At 34.5% G+C, this 22,435-nt stretch overlaps 1 protein-coding gene across 1 annotated transcript in view; it reads left to right on the plus strand.

Annotated features, from left to right (window-relative positions):
* The window catches only part of LOC150077849 (KICSTOR subunit 2-like), a 49,806-nt gene that overhangs the window by 8,919 nt on the left and 18,452 nt on the right, over positions 1–22,435 (plus strand). The window contains exons 3-6 of the mRNA XM_090384758.1: positions 2,749–3,079; positions 12,196–12,337; positions 17,314–17,452; positions 20,065–20,163. Of these exons, the coding sequence (XP_090240884.1) occupies positions 2,749–3,079; positions 12,196–12,337; positions 17,314–17,452; positions 20,065–20,163 (711 nt within the window). The remainder of the gene's footprint in view (positions 1–2,748; positions 3,080–12,195; positions 12,338–17,313; positions 17,453–20,064; positions 20,164–22,435) is intronic.

Consider the following 22,435-nt stretch of genomic DNA (forward strand, 5'->3'; position numbering starts at 1 on the left):
AATTTCATCAAGGTTTGCCTTAGTTATTTATTTGTTTGTACTTTGTCATGTCTTTCCTCTTTTACAGTGCCATGTTATCCCCTATTGGCAGATTTTGGAACTAATTTTATTTTTCATGGGATCCTTCTCCCCATGCTTTGAATAGTTTACTTACTAATTTTGGTGGCATTCTGTTTATTACTTAGAGCTACAGAGAGCTCTGAATATGGATACTTTAATTTTTGACCACCCTGTATAATAAATCTGTATAAAGAATATTTATTTAGTTATTTATATATCTTCTTCTTCTTTAATGCTGCCGAATGGCGTTTGCGACTTCGTTTTGATATTGTTCTCTGTCTAGCGCTGCTTGTAGAATTTGTGCTGTTGTCATGTGAAGGCAGGTGTTGATGTTATCTAGCCATGCCATTTTCGGTCTGCCTGGGAGTTTCTTGCCTTCGATCTTTCCCTCCAGGATGAGTGGTAGTAGGTGATATTTTTGTTGGTTCCTAGCGATGTGACCTAGGTATTTGCATTTCCTGCTGATGATGGTTTTGAGCAGGTCCCATTCCATGTGCATGTCCTGCAGGACCTGTGCGTTGGTTATCTTGGCTGTCCACGGAATTTTCAGCATTCTTCGGTAGAGCCACATTTCGAAGGCCTGGAGCTTTTTTGTAGTGGCTGATGTTAGAGTCCAGGTTTCTACACCGTAGAGCAGTATTGGCCAGATGTAGCATTTCAATGTGCGTAATTTGAGCATGATGTTCAAGCTTCTGTCGGTGAGGAGGGTTCTCCATTTGGTGAATGCCTGCCTGGTTTGTTCAATTCTGCTTTTGATTTCGGCCTCATGGTTCAGCTGGTCATCAATGAGTACTCCGAGATACTTGAAGCGGTGTATTTGCTGTAATTTTTCGTTGTTTAGTTTGATCGTATTTATATATATTATCCATTTAAAATGAAACTAGGGTTTCATTTATTAAATGGACAAGTGAACTTTCATCCAATCCTTTGGGAGCAGCATGGCTCAGTTCTTTCTTTTTATATTGCACATAAAATTTTTTACTCGGTGAGGCTGGTAGATGCAAATTTATACAAAAATCATGTCTTATTTCTGAACTAAGATTTTATCACTTTTAATTGTTTGCTGAACCATATTAAAATTTGGGAGTTTGAATTTTAATTTAGGAGCCATTTTAAATTTTCATTTGTAAAGTTTCAGTAACTACTCGCACTTCTTATAATTATGTGTGAGATCAATCAGCCCTAATATCAGAATTTCATAGCTGTTATTACCAATATTTTAAATTATTTTATAATAAAACTAGAGATGGTGTCCATATATATTACAGTAAATAATATTATTTTTTCTAATTCCCCTGTTCAGTTGCTTCTGTAGCTATAAAACAGTTTTGGATCCATTAAAATATGTAATGTTTTTGGGAACTAACTTTGCATAATACCCTTATTGCTCCAGCTAATTTATATAAAATTTTGCTTATTGGGATCTCTTCAAGTAGTTTTAGGTATATTAGTTGGAAGTATTTTTTGGAATTTTTCATTTCAGAAACATAAACTTTCAACGCACAACTTACATGTGTCATACTGATGATTTTGTGGTAGAGTTATCTTGGCTGTAATCTAGAAAATTCAGTCCAACTGCAGAATTTCATTTTACTGCAGTTCTCTAAAACAACTAAAATATGCAAGTACACAGCAAATGTCATGCTAAAACATATTAGGGGAAATGTTAAAAATCTCATGGGTTGTTACATGTTTATACTATTAATTTTGTGATATGAAAGCAACAAGTATCCTTAATTTTGATGTAGATGAAGAATTTGCAAAAATGTTTGTTAACCTTTTGTAGTCATGGGTGTCACTTTGACTCCAAATTTTTTTTTCACTCTGATTCTTATTTTATTAGATAATCATTCTGTTTGCTCTGGAGTAACTCTGAATGCTTTCCAAGTTAATTGTTTTGCGGCAGTTTCTCTATTAAAAATTTGAGAAGTCTCTATTAACTCTCTCATGAGTTTCTAGATTACACACTTGGAGTGAGTTTTATCGAGAAATTTGGAAATTGAAAAATTTGTACATAAATGTTTTAAATGTTAATTTTTTTTCCCCTATTTTGCTTTATAGTTCAATATTAGAGTGAGATTATTATCAAGATCAAAATTTTGTAAAAAAAATTTTTTTAAAATATAAAAACTAGTCTTTTTTTTTTTTTTTTGATGCTACAATGTCCTCTATATTTATATTGCTTGATTTAGTTCCATCAACTTTTGGATTTGAATTCCAAAGTAGAAATTTCCTACACCTTCCTGTACTAATTTTGAAAAGGAATTTAAATTTTAAAAAATGGCTGCTATTACTTAATAAACACTGTTAACAGATGGCAACATGACCCCATAGAGTTTCAAGATACATATACAGATGTAATTTGTTGAAACTGTGTTAAAAAAATCTTCAAAAAAATATGTGTGCATACTCCACAGAGCCCATATCAGAAATTTCACGCACATACACAATTCATTTGTCAAAGAGTTAAGCAGGATAAAAATATGCCATGAAGTTGTAATATCTTGTATATGATGTAACGTGGCTACCAGCTGATTAAAAATTCAGGATGAATTTTTTTGATTTGAATTTGTCTTATTATTTTAAAAACTAAAAATTTCTTTAATTATATTAAAATTTTTTAATATTATAAATATTAAGGTATTTATAGTATCAGAATGTATCAAAACAGCTGTTAATATTCTTCAGAACCCAGTAAAATCTACATATGAAGCACTGAGTAATGATTTTCGTCGACTTGAAGAAAGAAGTTGCAGTGCAAATTACAGTCCTACTGTTTCACCTTCACCTCCTAGTGTCACTCCATCCCCATCATCAACTCCATTATCTTCACCATCTTTATACAGTTGCAGTGGAGTATCTTGTGCTGTTCCATTGTCATCTAGTCTAAGTGGATCATTATGGAACCAAATGGTTAATTGTTCAGGCATGGGACAAGGATCAGATGTGCTGGAGAAGTTAGCAGGACATTTATGTGGGCAGTTGCATTATTTTGCTTCTGCTCGCATAGACACTATTGAGTTGTATCCTTTTTAAAATTAGCAGTAAGATTTATTTGTCCATGTGTTTATAAACAGATATCCATTCCACTGAATAAAAGTTGTTCTTTGCTTTGAGAGAGAGATAGAGAAAACAAGTGAATAAATTATCTTTTCCTAAGGTAACAGCAAATTTATATTATGAATATCCTTCTTCCTTTCCGAACGTATGAGGAGATAAGTGTGAACTCGCTATGGTGTAGAAGTTATATGGTACATTCTTAAATCCTCTCAATTAAAAAAATGCGAATTACACCAATATTCTGTCAGATTAGTTTAGCTTGTACTTTGTCTGTCATGTAAAATAATAAAATACATCACTTTAGCTGGCTGTAGGCAGGAAACATGAATGGTAGAAAGTTGAAGTTTGGAATAAACATTATCCAGCACATAGAGAAAGTGCATAAAAAAATTAAAATAATGAGCTAATTACAAAAGCTGCTGTCAGGAGGCAGTTGGCACTGTGTGCAGCTGGTAGAGTACCATTTAGATAAATACTAAGTAAGAAGTTTGAGATGTTCAGTATGCTGACCATTTGTGTCCACTATATACTGAAAGTAATATGGCATGTTCAAGTGTTGCCCAATAGTTTCAATTTCATATTTTGTCTTTCTGCCATTAAAACATCATTGGAAAGTCAATTGCTTTAATTACAACCCCCCTGTATATTAGTAGGTTGCCATAGCAATAGAAGAAGAAGATATCCTATCAATGTTCATCAATTACCTTAGGTAGAATTGCCAATTAAGAGTGCTAAAGTCATGTATATTACATAACCATACCCTGATATTTATATGGACCTCAAGAATTGGCTAGAACATGTTCAGCTAGTGTTTATTTTATACTGTTTTATATTATTCACCAGTATATTTAAAAAAAAAATTGTAGGAACAAAAAGAACACAATTATTCTTTATTCGTAATGTAGTATATTAATGCAGCAATTAGTTATATTTGACAAGGTGAAATTATGCTACCTGAATACCAAGATACTCCAAATTAAAATAAAGTTATAAACATAAAAATAAAAAAAAAAACAGACAAAAATGGCACTCACCTCTCACCCAACGAGAGACATCCTCACACCCACCAAAGAAAGAGTCCCACATCCTCACCCTAAATTAAATGAAATAAAGACAGATAGCCCACTATTACACTTCTTCACTGAACATCAGCATTTGCTTGTTCATTACTTTCCATTCTTTATTCAGATTATATAGGAACATCTGTTGATGATTTGCTGGGCAGAATCAGTGATTGAAATACAGGTGATCCCCGCTTAATGCTGATAATTCGTTCAGTAAAAACAAAGCGTTAAGTGAATCCGCGTTAAGCGAGCGCCGCATTCCCATAAGGTAACATGTATTTGTGAGTTGCGGTCGATACCATAGGATATTTCCTAATCAATAATACATGATAGTGAGAAGATGCACAAATGTCGGTCAAAATATTAATATTCAAATATTTGTACATATAAAATATTCTACATTACATACGTATATAATTATGTGGTAACTACTTACGTATCAAAATTAAACTTAAAATTCCAATTAAAATCATGAATTTAATTGATCTAAATTGATTTAATTTAATTGATGAATTTAATCATGAAAAATGTGTCGATTTTGGGTTGCACTTTGTCCCTCTTCCAAATAAAATAAAATGGGTATTAATTTTAAATCCTCCGCAGCGTTACCACCCAACAATAAAGTCAACCGATCCTTCGCCGCTTTGAAACCTGGCATGTTTTTTCTTCTTTCAATATGAAACTTCTTTTAGGCATTCGTTTCCACAAAAGTCCTGCCTCATCTATGTTAAAAATTTGTTGAGAAGTATAACACATAATATCCCTCTTCAATAATTTTAACAAGTTCTTTTTGAAAGTTTCGGCTCCTTCTGCACTTGCAGCTTCTCCCTGGATTTTAAATCTATTCAACCAGCCCTTACTAGTTTTAAATGGTTCCACATTTTTTTTTTTTTTTTTTAGGTGAGTTTTCTTCAGATCATCATATTGGCTAATCTCTCTCTCTCTCTTTTTTAATAATATTTAACTTAATTGAATTCTGCATTGGATATTATCTTCAATAGTTAAAGTCTTTCCATTTCAATCCTAATAGCTGGCCTAGCCCTAGTTGCTTGCAGTGGAACAGCTATCTTTCCCGCTGCTAAAATTAATTCTTTATTTTTTTTTTATAATCGTTCTTACAGTAAAACTCTCAAGTCCTAAATTATGGCACACGTTCGCATGTCTTTGACCGGAATCGATTCGCTTCAAAACGTCTAATTTGATTTTCAAATTCAGTCTTTTTCTTACATTTATAGTCTTCGTACTGCGCTCAGACGTTGTTGCTTTTTCATTCTTATCGGCCATTATTATTAACTCTTTGAAAATGTAACTGCGTTGGTTGCATTAATTATGATACAATGTTCAAGTAAACTGTCCGTTTCGCACGATTTGATTTGATTTTGATTTGATTTGATTTTGTAGTTGTTGGCGCATCGGCTTCTGTGGCCATATTGCACCTCCCAAGGTTTTTGCAGTACTTTGATCCAAGCCCGAGGCGGGAATCGAACCCGTGACCTTTGGGTTGCCGGGTAGGTACTTTACCCACTCGGTTAGCCCAGTCGGCCCGTTTCGCACGATGTCTAATACAGTACTGAGTGATGACTAGACTTCGGATAAATGCATATAACACAAATATTACATGCAATATACTTGATCATTTTTTAAAATGTTGATCTTGGAACTACGTAACAAGTCACTGTACTGCAATTAAATTAGCGTGCGAGAAAATTTCACTGAGCGTGGAAAAATTTCCCAAGTCGGCGTGGGAAACGTTTTAATGCTGTTTTACTATTCATTTTCAAGCTGTCGACTCCATCAAATGAAACGATTTCATTAAATATGCCAAAAATGAAATCTGTAAAAGAGCATTATAATGATCTGTGACAGCGTTATAGTCAGATAGGGGTTATAATATAAGAACAACGTTATAGCGAATCAGCATAAAGCGAACCGTGTTATAATGGGGGCCTGCTGTACAATCCTTTTCGAATTCATAAGTAGAAGAAGACTTCAAAAAAATTTTTGAAGTCTAACATCCAATAATACCAAGGATGAGATATTTTTTTTACATTGAATGATCATGATAAGTCAGTTAAAAATGCAAAGTTATTATCAATATGAATGAATATTTTTGTTGGGCTGAATTGTTTTAGAAAGAATATAGAGGAAACTAAGGGAGCGAAGCATCAGTAACTCATGTCTGTATATTGCAAGTAGTCTACAGTGACTTCTCAAAATGTCATCAAATTGTCTGTGTTTTTATTGAGGTGTTTTCACTTTATAACATTTTCAATAAAACGGCTTAATCTTTACACGTGGTAGCTCAGTGTCACTAACTGTATATCATATCCACAAAAACCAAAGTTTATGGAGAGGCGATAATGCACCCTTTGTCTGAAACTGAACTAACTCGGCCATAATATGAATAAAGCTCATGAGAGCCCTCCTTGTTCTGACCCTTTTCCCAATAGGAATTGAACTTAGGCATTTTCTCTGTGGTTTCACTTGAGTTGCTTTTTCTCAGCAAGAAAAAGGCACCAAAGTTTGTTTTGAATATGGTACTGGCAGTGTTTACATCAGTTATAGCTTTTTATTTTTTAAAGAAGCACTAAGAAAAGTAAATCCTTTTTATTGTGGTTTGTCTTGGATATTTTTTATTCATATAAATACAGTTCAGTTGTGGTAATGTAAAGTAATTGATGTTGGAGGGGGGGTTGAATTACCAAAATGTTCAGTTTAGCAGGATTAAAACCTTCCTTAGTTGAGAGTGCAGGAAAACTTTTCCATTGTTGAATGCTTGCAAACAGCATATGATTAATAGTTATAACTAAATCCACTTCTGTTGACTGGTAACAGTTGAATAAACAAACATTGGTTCATGGTATTCCAAGAAAATTTGAAACTCTATTTATTACAGAAACTTTCTTTTTTCTTTTATTTTTCGTTAACAAAAAAAGAATTAAAGTACAATCTGGTTTAGATTACTGCAAATGCACTGGCCTTCTTAAAATATCACTGAGAAATATTTTATTTTAAAAGTTTTGGAGAAAGACAATTATACTAAAACGAATGGTGATTAATGAAAATAATGAGCTTAGATATTTTAACTCAATTTTACTAATCAGCTCAGTTATTTAAGCTTTATCTGTTTAATGATTTATATGTGGATCATTAGATAATGATTTAGATATTGATTTCATGACTTAGATATTGGATCGTTAGATATTGATTTCATGACTTAGATATTGGATCATTAGATATTGATTTCATGACTTAGATATTGGATCATTAGATAATGATTTAGATATTGATTTCATGACTTAGATATTGGATTTAATGTTGATTTAACATTTAATGTTAATGTTGATTCAATATCTAAGTCATTATATATTGATTTAATATTTAATGTTAATGTTGATTCAATATCTAAGTCATTTATATTGATTTAATATTTAATGTTAATGTTGATTCAATATCTAAGTCATTATATATTGATTTAATGACTTAGATATTGGATCATTAGATGTTGATATAATGATTATATATTGTATCACTTATTGCATTTTTTATCTAGGATACTCTGGCATCTGAAATACTTTATGTAGCTAAAGATTTACTAGAAACAATAAAAAAAAAACATTAAAAAAAAACAGTTACACAGTTACCACTTAGCATAACCTTTGAATCTTTAAAAAACTGATTATGAAGGGAAAATTTTGATATTATTTTGAAATTGTAAATATTATAAATTTCTGAAATCTGGAAGAATTGCTTTACACTTAGGAATGTGCCATTGCCCAAGTTAGCACTTGGGCAATGGCAGGTTCCCTTTTATCAGCAAGAAGTTATTCAGATTTGTTCATTTTTTGATGTCATCCTACAATTTTTAATCTGTTATGAACTGTGAATAATTAATTTTTTTATACTGAAAATGTATATTTAATTTTTTTTTAAAAATAAAACCATGCATGGAACATGCATGTTTGCTCTTGTTCAAATTCACTCTCCTATTGCAGGAGTCGGCAACCTTTTTTGAGTGAAGAGCCATTTTTGATCTAATTTAAAAAAAAAGAGAATCAGAAGAGCTTCAGCTCAAGCTGGAGGAGGGGAAAGGGGCAGTTTTTTAATAAATGGAATAGAGTGGGAAGGTGTTCTATTAAGAGCGCCTCCGTAGCCAGGTGGGAAGGAGCAGCAGTGCATAGCACACGCTTCTTGATTAGACCGGGGTTCGAGCCCGTCACCATCAAATACGGAGGATGCGGAAAGGTCAGTGGAATGACTACCGCATATTCCCGGAGCAATATGGCCTTAGTTGCTAATGCTCCTAAAAAACCCAACAACTCTCTCTGTTCTATTAAAAAAATATATATTATTCAATAATACTGAAAAAAACGTAACAAACATCCAATTAGGTACGAATTAATGTGACTTTTGCTGCTGAACTTCTTGAGCGAGTCTCTCAACAACAGGCGAGTATGCTGTAATTTTCATCTTTAAACGTGTTGAGAGACTTGCATTGTTCAAATGGTTTCTTGATTTATTTTTAATATAGTTCATGTTTGAAAATATTTGCCTGCAGAAATATGTCAAACCAAACACTGAGAGAAGTCCAAATGAAAATATTTTCAAATTTATATACGTGTCCAGTAAGCTACTCCACATATCGAACACAATTTAGTCTTGCTTTTTCAACTCATCTATCGCCATCCATTTGAGTAGAATTGCAAGGGCAGCCTTTTGCCTCTCCAAATCCTCAATTTCAGTTTTAGTCTTGCACTCTACATGTTCTTGATTTTTAAGTCTTCTAACTCCATTTCATATTGTGCTCCATGTGGGCTAAAAGTTAAAGAGCTGCAGGTTGCCAACCCCTGTTCTATGGAATGGTGTAAATTGTTGCTATGAGAAGAAGCATTTGTTTCTAAGGCTCATGCTACTAAAAATAGCAGAGCATCACTTGTGGAAACAAAATGTGTTCTTCATTATTGCTGCTTGAATTGTTTACATGTTAACAATTCAAGCTGCTCCTAAAGCACGATGATAGCTCACTGCCAGAATTGGACAGAAAGACCCTGCTAATTTTAAATTCATTTTTTAATAATTGCATAAATTAGGTTTAAAGAAAGCAGGTTATTTAATTTGTTTATAGGCATACATTCATTTTCATTAACAAAACAATGATCAAATTGAAAGAAAATGCAGTAATTGAGAAATACTAAAACTGACATTGATATTACTCTGGTAGATAATTTTTTTATTTACATTTAATGGTCTTTGTAGTACTTAGGGGTCAGTTGTATGCACGAGTACAGAGAAGGGCAACAAGATTAGTGAATGGAACAAAGGGGTGCTCTTACGAAGAAAGGCTTAAGTTTTGCGAATTACAGTGTCTGGAGACTAGGCACCAGCGAGGTGATCTGATAGAGGTGTACAAAGCCTTGAATGGTTTGAGCATGCTCAATGCTGATGGGATTCTTCCTCTTGCTCAGAATAATCACCTGAGAGGACATAAATTCAAATTGAGGAAAGACAGATGTAGGATAGATGTGTGGAACTTTGCCTTTAGCCAGCGGGTGGTTGGTAGGTGGAACAGACTTCCATCCCTTGTCATGGAAGTTGATAGCCTAAATAAGTTTAAGGCTCAGCTGGACAGGTATTTCGAACGAACAGAGGGGTGAAGTGGAAGTGGTTATTTTTTATTTATTTATTTTACTTTATTTTTTTTTTTGGCTGCTGCTGCATAAGCTTGCTTTCTTGCATCAAATACGTCTACTAATGCTAATGCTAATTGGTGAATTAATTATAAATTATAAATATACTGTTATATATTCCTTTATAAATATTCTATTAGTAAAATAATAAGAGGAGTTTACCTGAATATAGTGCGTAGAACACTTCCGTATGATACCCTCCAGAAATTAAAACGAAAAAATCGACACCTTACCGGTACATTAGAGTAAAATATAAATAATTAAATAAACAATTTAACACAATTCAAATCAATATAAAACAATTAAAAATCAAATTAACGCAATTAAAAGAATCAAACGAAAATATTCAAAACGATTTTCCTTCCTGAAGCTGACAATGCTTTTCGACCGTATGTCGTGATCACAGGAATGAAAATTACAGAATCGGGTTAAACCTGATACTTAAATAGAGATTATTTGTCTTCGCGCATGCGCGTAAAGGTCCACGCATCGGAGATCAAATATGGCCGCCAAACATTAACCGAATTCTCGTGTAATTTAATTTCAACGGTTTCTGCAATTAATAGTCGCGTATAATTACGTTGAACGTTAAGTATTTTGGCCTCGTTAAATAAAAAAGTATGTTTTTCGTTAATGGCATGAAAGGCTAATTCTGACGCTGCTGAACGAGAAGCACGAACTGAGGCTTTATGTTGATTTATACAAATATTAAGAGAAAATCGGGTCGAACCCTGATAAGACGAGTCGCAATCACCGCAAGAAATGTATACCAGATCATTAATTTGTGTTGCGAACGCTGAAAGAACCAAGCGATTGTTCAGTATAGTGTGTAACTTCCGTATTGGCCTAGCTACAATTTTAAATTCGGTATCTTTAAAGAATCTGTTAAGCTGTTTGTGCCACTGTTCAACATATGGGATAGAAATAAAGTATTTTTTGATATTATTATTGTTGATTGGTGTAGTATTTTGTATCCTATCCTTAGCTTGTACCCTAATTCGGTTTATTGTGGTAATGGAATAACCCCTGTTTAAGAATCTGCTAGTTAATATTTGTATTTCTGAGTCCAAAGCAGAATCCGTCGTTGAATATTTATAGGCATTAAGAAATTGATTAAAGATAATCGATCTTTTGTAGGTGAACGGGTGATAGCTATTATAATGTAGAAGCATACCGGTGTTTGTAGGTTTTCGATAGATCCTAAATTGTATTTTGTTCGAGTCCCGGGTAAGCGTGAAATTTAGAAAGTTTAATGACTTTGTATCCGTATCTTCCCTTTCCAATGTAAATTTGAGTCTAGAATGAATATTATTAAACAAATGTAAAATGTGTTGGATAGTATTACTATCGGTAATAACTAGAACATCGTCTAAATACCTCCCATAGTATGTGATACGGGTTCGAAACGGTGTCAAATGTATCTGCTCAATCGTTGAGAGATAGATCTCTGACATTAAGCCACTCAGGCTCAAACCCATTGGTAATCCAAAAATTTGTTTGTACACCTTGTCTCGAAAGGTAATGTAGTTAGTCTCAACTAACAGTTTAATTAAGTGAAAAATTTCCTTAATAGGTAGCTTCGTATAATTAATCGGTGTCGAGTTTTTATTTAACATATCCCAAATAATATCTAATGTGTTCCACGCATCGGAGATCAAATATGGCCGCCGAACAATTGAAAATTGTTCGGAGGCCATATTTGATCTCCATCATAGTTGAGAATTCGGTTAATGTTCGGTGGCCATATTTGATCTCCGATGCGTGGACCTTTACGCGCATGCGCGAAGACAAATAATCTCTATTTAAGTATCAGGTTAACCCGATTCGGTAATTTTCATTCCTGTGATCACGACATACGGTCGAAAAGCATTGTCAGCTTCAGGAAGGAAAATCGTTTTGAATATTTTCGTTTGATTCTTTTAATTGCATTAATTTGATTTTTAATTGTTTTAAGTTTTATATTGATTTGAATTGTGTTAAATTGTTTATTTAATTATTTATATTTTACTCTAATGTACCAGTAAGTTGTCGTTTTTTTGTTTTTTCCGTTTTAATTTCTGGAGGGTATCATACGGAAGTGTTCTACGCACTACATTGAGGTAAACTCCTCTTATTATTTTACTAATATTATTATTAACGTAGAACATATTGAGTAGTACAGCTCTGATTCATACTATATAAATATTCTATTGAAATTGTGACTGTGTACAAACTAATATTTTCTGATTTTTGTTTATGAGTATATTGGTATTTTTTTAATGTATAAATCAAGATATTTTCCTTTTAGCAAGTGCTTCTTCTGATTTAATGAACTTAACTGTAGTACATGTATGAAAAGATATATGCAATGAGTTCCATGGTAATTATGAAATTTGAGGATCAGATCGCTGTACTCTCTGAAATAGTCTCTAAATACCAAAATCAGTTCCATCATCCTCTTCTAATCCCTCTAAAATCGTCTTTCAGGTAATGGGTTTATATTTTTATTGACTGGTATTACCTCTGTAGATTTTCATCAGAATTGTTTTATAAGAATCAAGATTATACTTTTGGAAAGAAAGTGCAGTGCATTTTGTTACTTTTGTCATACATGTAGAAATGGTTAAACAACTTGAATAAATGTATATATACTAACCTTCTCTGGTTATATGACCAATTATACACCGAAAGGACAGAATTCAGAAGATACCTTGTTCCTGGGCAACATAACATTGTCACCCATCTCGCTAGTGGACAAGCCCACTGCTTGGCAGATATATAGGTACACTGCATTCACGTAGACGGTAATTCGATTCAGTATGGATACACATCGTCAATTAGCCGACTTTGTTTGAAAGAGGATGCTAGTGAGTGCCTGATGCATGGGTCCCTCTATTGCAGAGGTGGGTACAGAATTGCACTATCCCCGTTTGACAGTATCAAGAGCATATCGGGAATACGCCATTTCCTGTATAACATCTCATTGTGGACAGCGCCGTGGGCAGAGAAAGGTGCTGGATGAACTGGCCATTGACGTCTGTCTCACATTGTTTCAGCTAACTGGAGAGCAACAGTGGCACAAATCACCACAGACTTCAACGAGAGAGAGAGAGAGAGAGAGAGAGAGAGAGAGGTGCCAGAAACGTCTCCACCAAGACCATCAGGCAATCATTAGTCGCAATAGGTTATGGGAGTTGCCAACCCACCAGAGTCCCATTGCTAACACCACGACATGGGACTCTACACCTACCTCAACTGAGCAAAAGAGCATCGGCACTGGACCTTGGATGATTGGAGATGGGTCTCCTAGTCCGATGAGTGCCGTTTCCAGTTATTTTGAGCAGACGGGAGGGTGTGTATCTGGTGGAAACTGCATGAAGCTGTGCACCTGCCATGTCAACAAGGAACTGTTCAGGCAGGTGGATGGTCAGTAATGGTCTGGGGCATGTCCAACAGGCACATGTTGGGACCTCTGGTAGTACGTCTAGACGCATCTCTGAACAGGCCAGGTTACTTGTCCATTCCTGCAAACCACCTGCATGGTCATTGTGCACCCACAGAGCAACAGACTCTTCCAGCCAGCAGGACAGTGCACTTCCCCATAGAGCTGTGGTAACTAGAACGTAGTTCGAAGAGCACTCTGCAGATTTTACCACCATGGAATGGTGGACTTGGCACATCATGGCCTTAGTCGCCCATACGCCCTAAAAACTAAAACCAAACCAAAACCATGGAATGGCTTCCCTGTTCACTGGACACGAACCCTGTGGAACATCTTTGGGATGCTGTGGAAAGGTCCGTTCGAGCTTTGATCCTCCACCCAGGAATGTAACGGAATTATGGACAGCAGGCAACAATCATGGATGGAAATACCTGTGGAACTAGTGGACTAAATGCCTCGCAGTGTGGCTGCCCTTATCCGGGCAAAACGTGGGCCTACCTGTTACTAGGTAGGTATCCCGTGATTTCTGTCCACTTACTATATATTCAAACAAAAAATTTATTCCCTCGCCACATTCAATGTGTTTTATTTGTTTGATCATATAAAAAGCAACATATATTAGCACTCATATTTAGCAAACAAAATCCTTATATGAGGTACATTCAAAAAGTTTCTGGAATTTTACTATAAAAGTTTATTGAGTGAAAAGTTGGGCTTACTAGCCTAATCATTTCCAAAATACATTCCTTCTGTACACACACACACTTGCTCCATCGGCCTTCCCAAACCTTGAAACATTCTCTAAAATTTTATATTTTAGCACACATATGGCTGCTTTGGTACTTTCTTTAATGTCATCTACTGCAATGAAATGATGACCCCCCAAAGCCCCATTTTCAGTTTAGGGAACACCCAGAAGTCAGATGGTGTGAGTTTCAGGGGAATAGGAAGGTTGCTGCATGACTGATTTTTTTCGCAGCCAAGAACTACTGATGCAAGAAAGCAAGCTTATATAGCATCAGCCAAAAAAAAAAAAAAAAAAAAACTTCCCATTTCATCCATTCATTCACTCCAAACGTTTGTCTAGTTCTGCCTTGAATTTATTTAAGTTGTCAATTTCTGCGACAGATGGAAGTTTGTTCCAGCAATCAATCACTCACTGGCTAAAGAAAAATTTCTGCACATCTGGTCTACAACTGTCTGGTCCTCAATTTGAATTTATGTCCCCTTAGGTGATTAATCTGGGTAGCAGAAAGAATCCCATCAACATTAAGCTTTCTCAAACCATTCAAGGCCTTATACATGTCAATCAGATCACCTCACAAGTGCCTAGTCTCCAGACACTGCAGTTTGAACAACTTAAGCCTTTCTTTGTAAGAGCAACCCTTTGTTCCATTCACCAATCTCATTGCCCTTCTCTGTACTCATTCCAGCAGCTCTACATCCTTCCTAAAAAGAGGCCTCCAGACCTGTATACAGTACTCAAGGTGTGGCCTGACCATTGCCTTATATGAGGAGATAATAACCTTATCCCTGCTAGAAAAATTCCTGTATATCAGGGGCGGCCAACTTAATTTGTAATGCGATCTACTTTTTTTCTTCAAAATGTGCTGCGATCTACCATCTCAAGAATTTCATTGCACATGGATAAAGTTAATCAACACATATTGAAAAATATTGTTTATAAATTTTAAAATTATATACAATTCAGAATTCTTATTTTATCATACGTATTTAAAATTTTAATTTATGCGAAGTTTGTATCTTTGTGTCATCTGCCAAGCTTTCAAAATCGGGGATATACCATGATAAGGCCAACCGTAAAGAATCTTCCATATGCAAGTCCTTAAGATTAGAGTGCTTCTTTGTCTTTGTTGGTTTCAAATACAAAAAGGCCAATTCACATAGATATGTGGAACCAAAACAGGAATTTAAAAGTTCACTGCATTTTTTTACATTTGGGTACTTCTCTCAGCAAACATATTTCCAAATGTTGTCTTCTGATGATCTGGCTTTTAGGAACATATCGTTTCGCAATATAATCATTTTCAAGTAATATTTTCTCCATGAGAAAAATCTCAGCGATTTTTTTTCTGCAATTTGTTTCGTATCTAGGTCTACATTAAATGGATAAGAAATATATTGAACCATGTCTTCAATTGTTTTAAAATCACTGAATCTAGTTTCAAAATCATCCACAACTTTCTCAATTTCAGAAACACATTTCTCACTATTAAATTCAAAAACAGGATATTTTTGCAAATGATCTTGCATATTTGCAAAATGATTGGAATTTTTTTTTTTTTTTTTTTTTCTTTGAGACCCTTAGCCATTGCCAAAAATTGATATTTATATGTAGAAATACTACTAATCAGTGTGTTGAAGTTCCTTTCTAAACTTCCTTTCTTGGGTATAGCCGCAGAAGCATTGCAAATCAAACAACATTTTTCTTTTATCATTACAAAAAAGTATTCTAGTTCCCATTATTGATGAAAATGGTACGTTTTGCTCTTTTTTGTAGTATTAATTTTAAATCAAAGGTTATTAACTTAACGTATAAGTACTGTCCAGTTATTAATATTAAGTAAGCTAAATAACAATTCGACGTATACACTATGCTCTCCACAACATAACTGCGTGCATTTTCACTAGACAAGCCTAGGGCTGTGCAGCAACAAGAGTAGTCACATAGTTCAGCAGATTTGTAATAAGCATATGTAGTGGGGCACATAATAATAATATTTAGATTTTGACTAATCTGTTTTTATATATATTTAAAATTCGTTGTAATCAACTGAAATTAAAGTCGTGATCGACTTGTCGGCCACCCCTGCTGTAAATCATTGAAAATATACCATAACCTGCTCTTGCAGAATGTCTGCATTGCTCAAAAAACTTAATTTCTGCCTGCACAATTACCCCCAGGTCCTTTTCATTTTCTACCACTGTCAGTGTAGTGCCACACAGTTGATACATTACTCTGAGGTTACTGCTTGCAACATGCAGTACTTTACATTTGTCAATGTTACACTTCAGTTGCCGCCTCTCAGCTCATCTGCTCAACTTTTCTAGATCCTGTTGCAGCAGCGTACTGTCATTAACAACCCTACTGACCTTCATATCGTCTGCAGACTTGGATTTTAAGCCTGATATACCATCATCAATATCATTAATAAATACAGAAAACAACAATGGACCCAACATCGAACCCTGGAGAATTCCACTAATAACATTAGTCCACGAAGAGCAGTGTCCATTGATTACCACTCTGCTCCCACTCAACCATCCCTTTATCCATTGCAGCAATTTGCCCCCAGTGCCACGCTTCTCCAATTTATGTAGCAGTCTTCCATGTGCAAGAGTATCAAAAGCCTTTCTAAGATCCAAATATATGATATCAAAATTATTCTTTGCATCCAGTTCCTTTGTGATAACATCATAGTATCCAATCAAATTGGTCAGACAAGACTTCCCCTAAACAAACCCATGCTGTGTCTGAACTATAACTGCAGTCTTGTTTAGATGATCCTGCAGTGCTTCTTTAACCAGTGCATCCATTAATTTCTCTGGAACAGAAGTTAAACTAAGTTCTGTAATTACTTATCACTCTCTGATCCTCCATTGTGAATTGGGGTCACATTTGCACATCTCCAGTCCATGGGGACCTCTCCTGAGTCCAAATAAGCTCTCATGATTATGGCTAAGGGTTTAATTACTTACTTTGCTGCTTCCTTTAATATAACTGGATAGATTTCATCCACCCCAGGTGCCTTTTTTATGTTTAACATACTGGAAATATTAATATTATTCCACATTTTCATTTGATAATGTTGAGAAGAAATTTTATCTCTAATGTGCTAACTGAAGTAACATTAATTATTTTAATAAACAGTATCAGTTTCTCTCATCTGTCCAAGGTTAATTAGCAATTTTTTTATTAAATTAATGATACTTCAGTGAGATGCAAAGAAAATGAATGTAATCCATTAAATAATTAAAGCAAATATTTTTCCCACTGTAGTTTTGAGTGTGAAAGTCTTCTGCAACTTCTTGAGGCTCTGCTGTGTATTCAGAACTATAAGTTTCTGCCTTCTCTTCTTCATTTACATGATGCCCATACGAAATTGGCTGCTTGGGCTGCACCTGCTAGTTCTCGTGATGTAAGTATCTAAAACTTGATTATCAGATATCTACTCTTAATCTATCTGTTAATCCAAGTTATTTTATAGCAACAAAAACAGAAATTTAGTATTTGTTATGAATATACAAGTTTACAGAATATAATAGCGTAGTGTAATTTAATTTATTATGGTACTCACCTTTTTATAATCTGCATTGATGTTAGAGTAAAATGGATGATAATTTTAAATTTAAGTTAGCGTGAATAAGTTAGGATTTAAAACAGAATTAAAATATGTGCAAGGAAGTAGAAGTGCATGTCTTCGTCCTTGGTTGTCAATGTTGAAATTGGAACAATTGAAGTTATATGGTTGAAAACAGAAGGCCAATAGCCATAACAAGTGGCTTTCATTTTACACGTCTTCAGTTGGCAATGGTAGAATAAGAGTGAATGTGTGTATTTAAGAAGATTAAGTTCCCGTGATGCTCCTGGATACATGTGGAAATCTCAGGTGCATGAGATTCCAGACTGGTGCTATGTTATAGTGTAGTTTGGAATTGTAAAACAAAAGCCACTTATTATGGCTATTGGCCTTCTGTTTTCAACCATATAACTTCAATTGTTCCAATTTCAACATTGACAACCAAGGACGAAGACATGCACTTCTACTTCCTTGCGCATATTTTAATTCTGTTTTAAATCCTAACTTATTCACGCTAACTTAAATTTAAAATTATCATCCATTTTATTCTAACATCAATGCAGATTATAAAAAGGTGAGTACCATAATAAATTAAATTAAGCTACGCTATTATATTGTGTCAATTATAAATGGTACTTTAAGAGATCTACAATTTTCGAATTGTCATATACAAGTTTAATATACATGCATATACATGCAGGGTTAATGTAAAGAGACTTGTTCGTTTTAGGACAGTGTTTCTTGAAATTTGCCAGTTGTACGCTGGGGCAGACCATTACATTTATTATAGATTGTATAATGTACACGTTGCACTTGTAGACTGTTTCTAGTTATGGGAGCCGACCGGGCTAGCCGAGTGGGTAAAGTACCTGCCCGGCAACCCAAAGGTCGTGGGTTCGATTCCCGCCTCGGGCTTGGATCAAAGTACTGCAAAAACCTTGGGAGGTGCAATATGGCCACAGAAGCCGATGCGCCAACAACTACCAAATCAAAAAACCAAATCAATCTAGTTATGGGCTTCTGAAATTTTGTACATGTGCTACTGGAACCATGCACTGGATGCCTAATTGCCATGTTTCATACAGATCAATGCATGTACATCAGGATATAAATAATCAAATGCTTTCTTTTCTACAACATAATCATGCTGCTACTGGGTAAGTTGAACTGAGGTAAAGTACTCTGTTATACTGAGAGAAGCAGTGTGTCCTTCAGGTAAAACTAATAATTTTTTGATAATAAATAATAATACTGTCTCTTATCTAATAAATAATAATACTGCATCTCTATGCATCAAATTTTAGTCAAAAGTTATAAACACACTTTCTGGTTAGTCCTAGTGGCTTTGAAAGAAGCCATTATTTTATAACTCCCATAATTTTTCAGGAGTCCATAGCATAGCAAATGTGGCAAGTGGTCTGACTATTTGACTGTCATCAGTTTCCTGGAAGTGGCTACCTGTATTGTTTAACTCTACATGTGACAATATTTGACCATTATTTATTTTACTTGAATCACTCTTTGTGTGCCCCCATTGGGTTCTTATGTAAACAACTTAATAGTAGCTGTTTTTATTCATTTGTTTATAAATAGCTTATCCTTATAAACTGTTCTGTTGGAAGAGAGCCAAATTAATTTTATTAAAAAATAAAATGGAATGATTTTTAAAAAATTCTTAAAAAATGACTATTGCAGCTATGAACTTGAAATTTTATGATTTTGATGAGAACTTGATTATCAGATATCTACTCTTAGTCTATTTGGGTAAACCAAGTTATTTTATAGCAACAAGAACAGAAATTTAGTATCTGTTATAAATATACAAGTTAAATATACATACAGGGTAAAGTAAAGGATAAAGTTAGTGTAAAGAGATTTGTTCATTTTAGGACAGTGTTTCTTGATGCATCCTTGACATTTTTTTTTGTAAGAATGAATGATGAATTTTCATATGCTGTTGTGTCATAATTTTTTGAGATATTGTAGATATTGTGTATTTAAAAATTTCTTTAAAAATAACTATTATAGATATGAATGTTATATTAGATATTTTCAAAGATTATAATATTCTTCACTAACAAGCAAAAAATTCGAGGAGAAACATTTGTTTATTATTTCTATGCTGTTAGCTTTTAAAACTGAGGCTAAAAAATCTGCCTTCCTTATGAAATTGTATTTTAATAAAAGCTGCTAGTAATACGAAAATGATATTTTGTATGAGAGTCCCATGTAGTTTTGATAATCAGTGAGCAAAAAACAAATGAAAAATTTTAAAAAATGGCTGTGATGCTAAAGAGTTTAAAATTGGAAAATTAAATACACACCAAACCCCTGAGGATGTTATAAAAGCCTGTGCACTTTTTTGGTGGGCTAAAAAGCTTCAAATAGCAATTTAGATTAATACTGAATTTTTTATACACATCAGAAAATATAGTAACTTTACTTTCTAGGGTAAGAAATCTGGTGTTGGTCAAACTGTTATTCGTATGTCTTCCATTCCCCCATTATATCAGTGGCTATGCAGGTTAAATTCAACAGTTATTTCAAAGGTAAGAGTATTTACAAAATATATCATATAAATAATTTATAAGAAATATTATTTATATTTGTGCCAGTAATTAAAATTATTCCTTTAAATTAAATCTCTTTCTTTCGAGATATTCTTTAATGGTCCTTCTATTTGTAATTAAAGATTTATAATAAAAAAACTTATCTGATAGCAATGGCAAAGTGAATTATGAGAGGAGATAAAATTGTGATATAATATCCCCTTTTCTTGGTTAAGTCAAGGAGTAACTGTAAAAAGAGTGAATTGTTGTAATTGAGAAATTAGAGCTGAGGACATGGCATGCATTCTGAATATAATTTTTAGACATAATGCATCACTATCAAAGACTGTATATCCATTTCAGAGCAGAAGAATGTGAGCTGTGTGGAGAATAGTTATGCAAGATATGGGACTGCTAAAGAATATTCAGACTCCCCAGACCATATGTGTATATTCAGTGAGGGTGTATATAGCCAAAAACATCAATATAGTACACCAGACAGGGCAGTTTAGTGGCCTTTGAATCTTGAAAACCATCTTGACATTTGTGCTTTTATAAAGCATCTTATCCAATGGCTGTTCATAGCATGTAATGTGGGTGTATATAGCCAAAAACATCAATATAGTACACCAGACAGGACAGTGTAGTGGCCTTTGAATCTTGAAAACCATCTTGACATTTGTGCTTTTATAAAGCATCTTATCCAATGGCTGTTGATAGCATGTAATGTGTTTCTGAGACTGTTTTACCAAGCTTGGAACATAACTTAATGCAAACTTTGTTTGGAATTGTATTTATTTCAGAAAATAGCCGAGCACTTTCACCTCTTCACTGAACAGCTTCACATATGTATGCAACATAGTGGACATAATGTATTTGTTAGGCAGTTCCTGTGGTTCCCCACAAATATGCATTTAGTACTCTGTGATGCTGCAAAATCAGTCGGTGGGTAGAGTGAGCTATGTGAGTAGTGTTGTTCAACTGGTCACTTAATTACTGGGAGATCATGGTGATCATGTAATTACTTAATTAATTACATGATCACCAAAAATTGAACTCCAGCATCGTCCACAGCACTTGGAGCAGGTATGGAAGCCAGGAACACTTGATAAATAAGACTCTTACAGCCACTAACATGCTGGCCAGGACGAGAGTGAAGGTGGTGTGAGGGAAAAGGAATTTGGAGGATATTAGAAGAGATGTTCCCCAGGCAAAATGGAGTGAGGAAACCTAAAGAAGAAGGGATACCTGCAGAAAGCAGGTATCCCTTCTTCTTTATTAGAAGAGATGTTCCCCAGGCAAAATGGAGTGAGGAAACCTAAAGAAGAAGGGATACCTGCAGAAAGCAGGATATTTACATGTGAACAGGGGTAAATTAGAGAGAAAGAATGTGTCTGGTCTGGTCTGGTCAAGTGCTGAGCTCTCAGAAACCACAGAGAGATAAATCTCACACAAAGGAAGACTTGGTGTTAGTAGGTATCCCATTCCGAGGAGGACCTGGGAGTTGACAATAGAAGTGGTAATTGACCTATAGGGAAAAAATATCAAAGAAGTAAAACTACAGCAGAAGGTGAAGCCATTCACCTCTGGATAGTAGATCCCACAATAAGGGGGGTGGATTAACTCCCAGAGTCAGCAAAGGCCTCCTGACAAGCAGGAGTTAGATTCCACTGATGGAGTGGAATATGATGTTAGATGCCACTTGGGGAGAGCTCTGGGTCAGCAGAATGATAAACTATCAAGGTGAAAATTCTATGTTGGGGCAAGGTGGCCTGGTGTCAACAACAGCATAGAGCTCCAGGAAACAGGAGGCGTGGTAGCTGGAGTAGAGGTCCCACCTACGTCCAAGGTTGAACCGGATCAACATTCCATATTGGGAAGAGTTCAAGATCAGCAGGTGAGAGACTTCACATAATAGTGGAGTGGCATCCAGGGATGAGTATATAAGTTGACGTAGATGCTGGGAGGAGTCTACATACATGAATAATACAACATAGATTGCCATATGCATACCTTTTAACTTTTAAATTGAAAAACAGAAGACTTTTAATAAAAATCTGTCTTTAGCCAGAATTATCCTGAACTGTGTTCTAGCACTGTTCTGGATAACATTATCAGTCGTTTTTATCCAAATTATTAATAACTAATTTATGCCTATCATATGCTACATTAGGTAAATTCATTTTATCACAAAATACAGTGATGTTATTTAAAATCTTTGTGTGTTTATTTATAGCATGTAATATTTATATTTATTTTGTTCAGTTACATA

Source organism: Mastigoproctus giganteus, chromosome 11 (assembly GCF_048544385.1).
Source record: "Mastigoproctus giganteus isolate SK-2022 chromosome 11, ASM4854438v1, whole genome shotgun sequence".
Taxonomy (NCBI): domain Eukaryota; kingdom Metazoa; phylum Arthropoda; class Arachnida; order Uropygi; family Thelyphonidae; genus Mastigoproctus; species Mastigoproctus giganteus.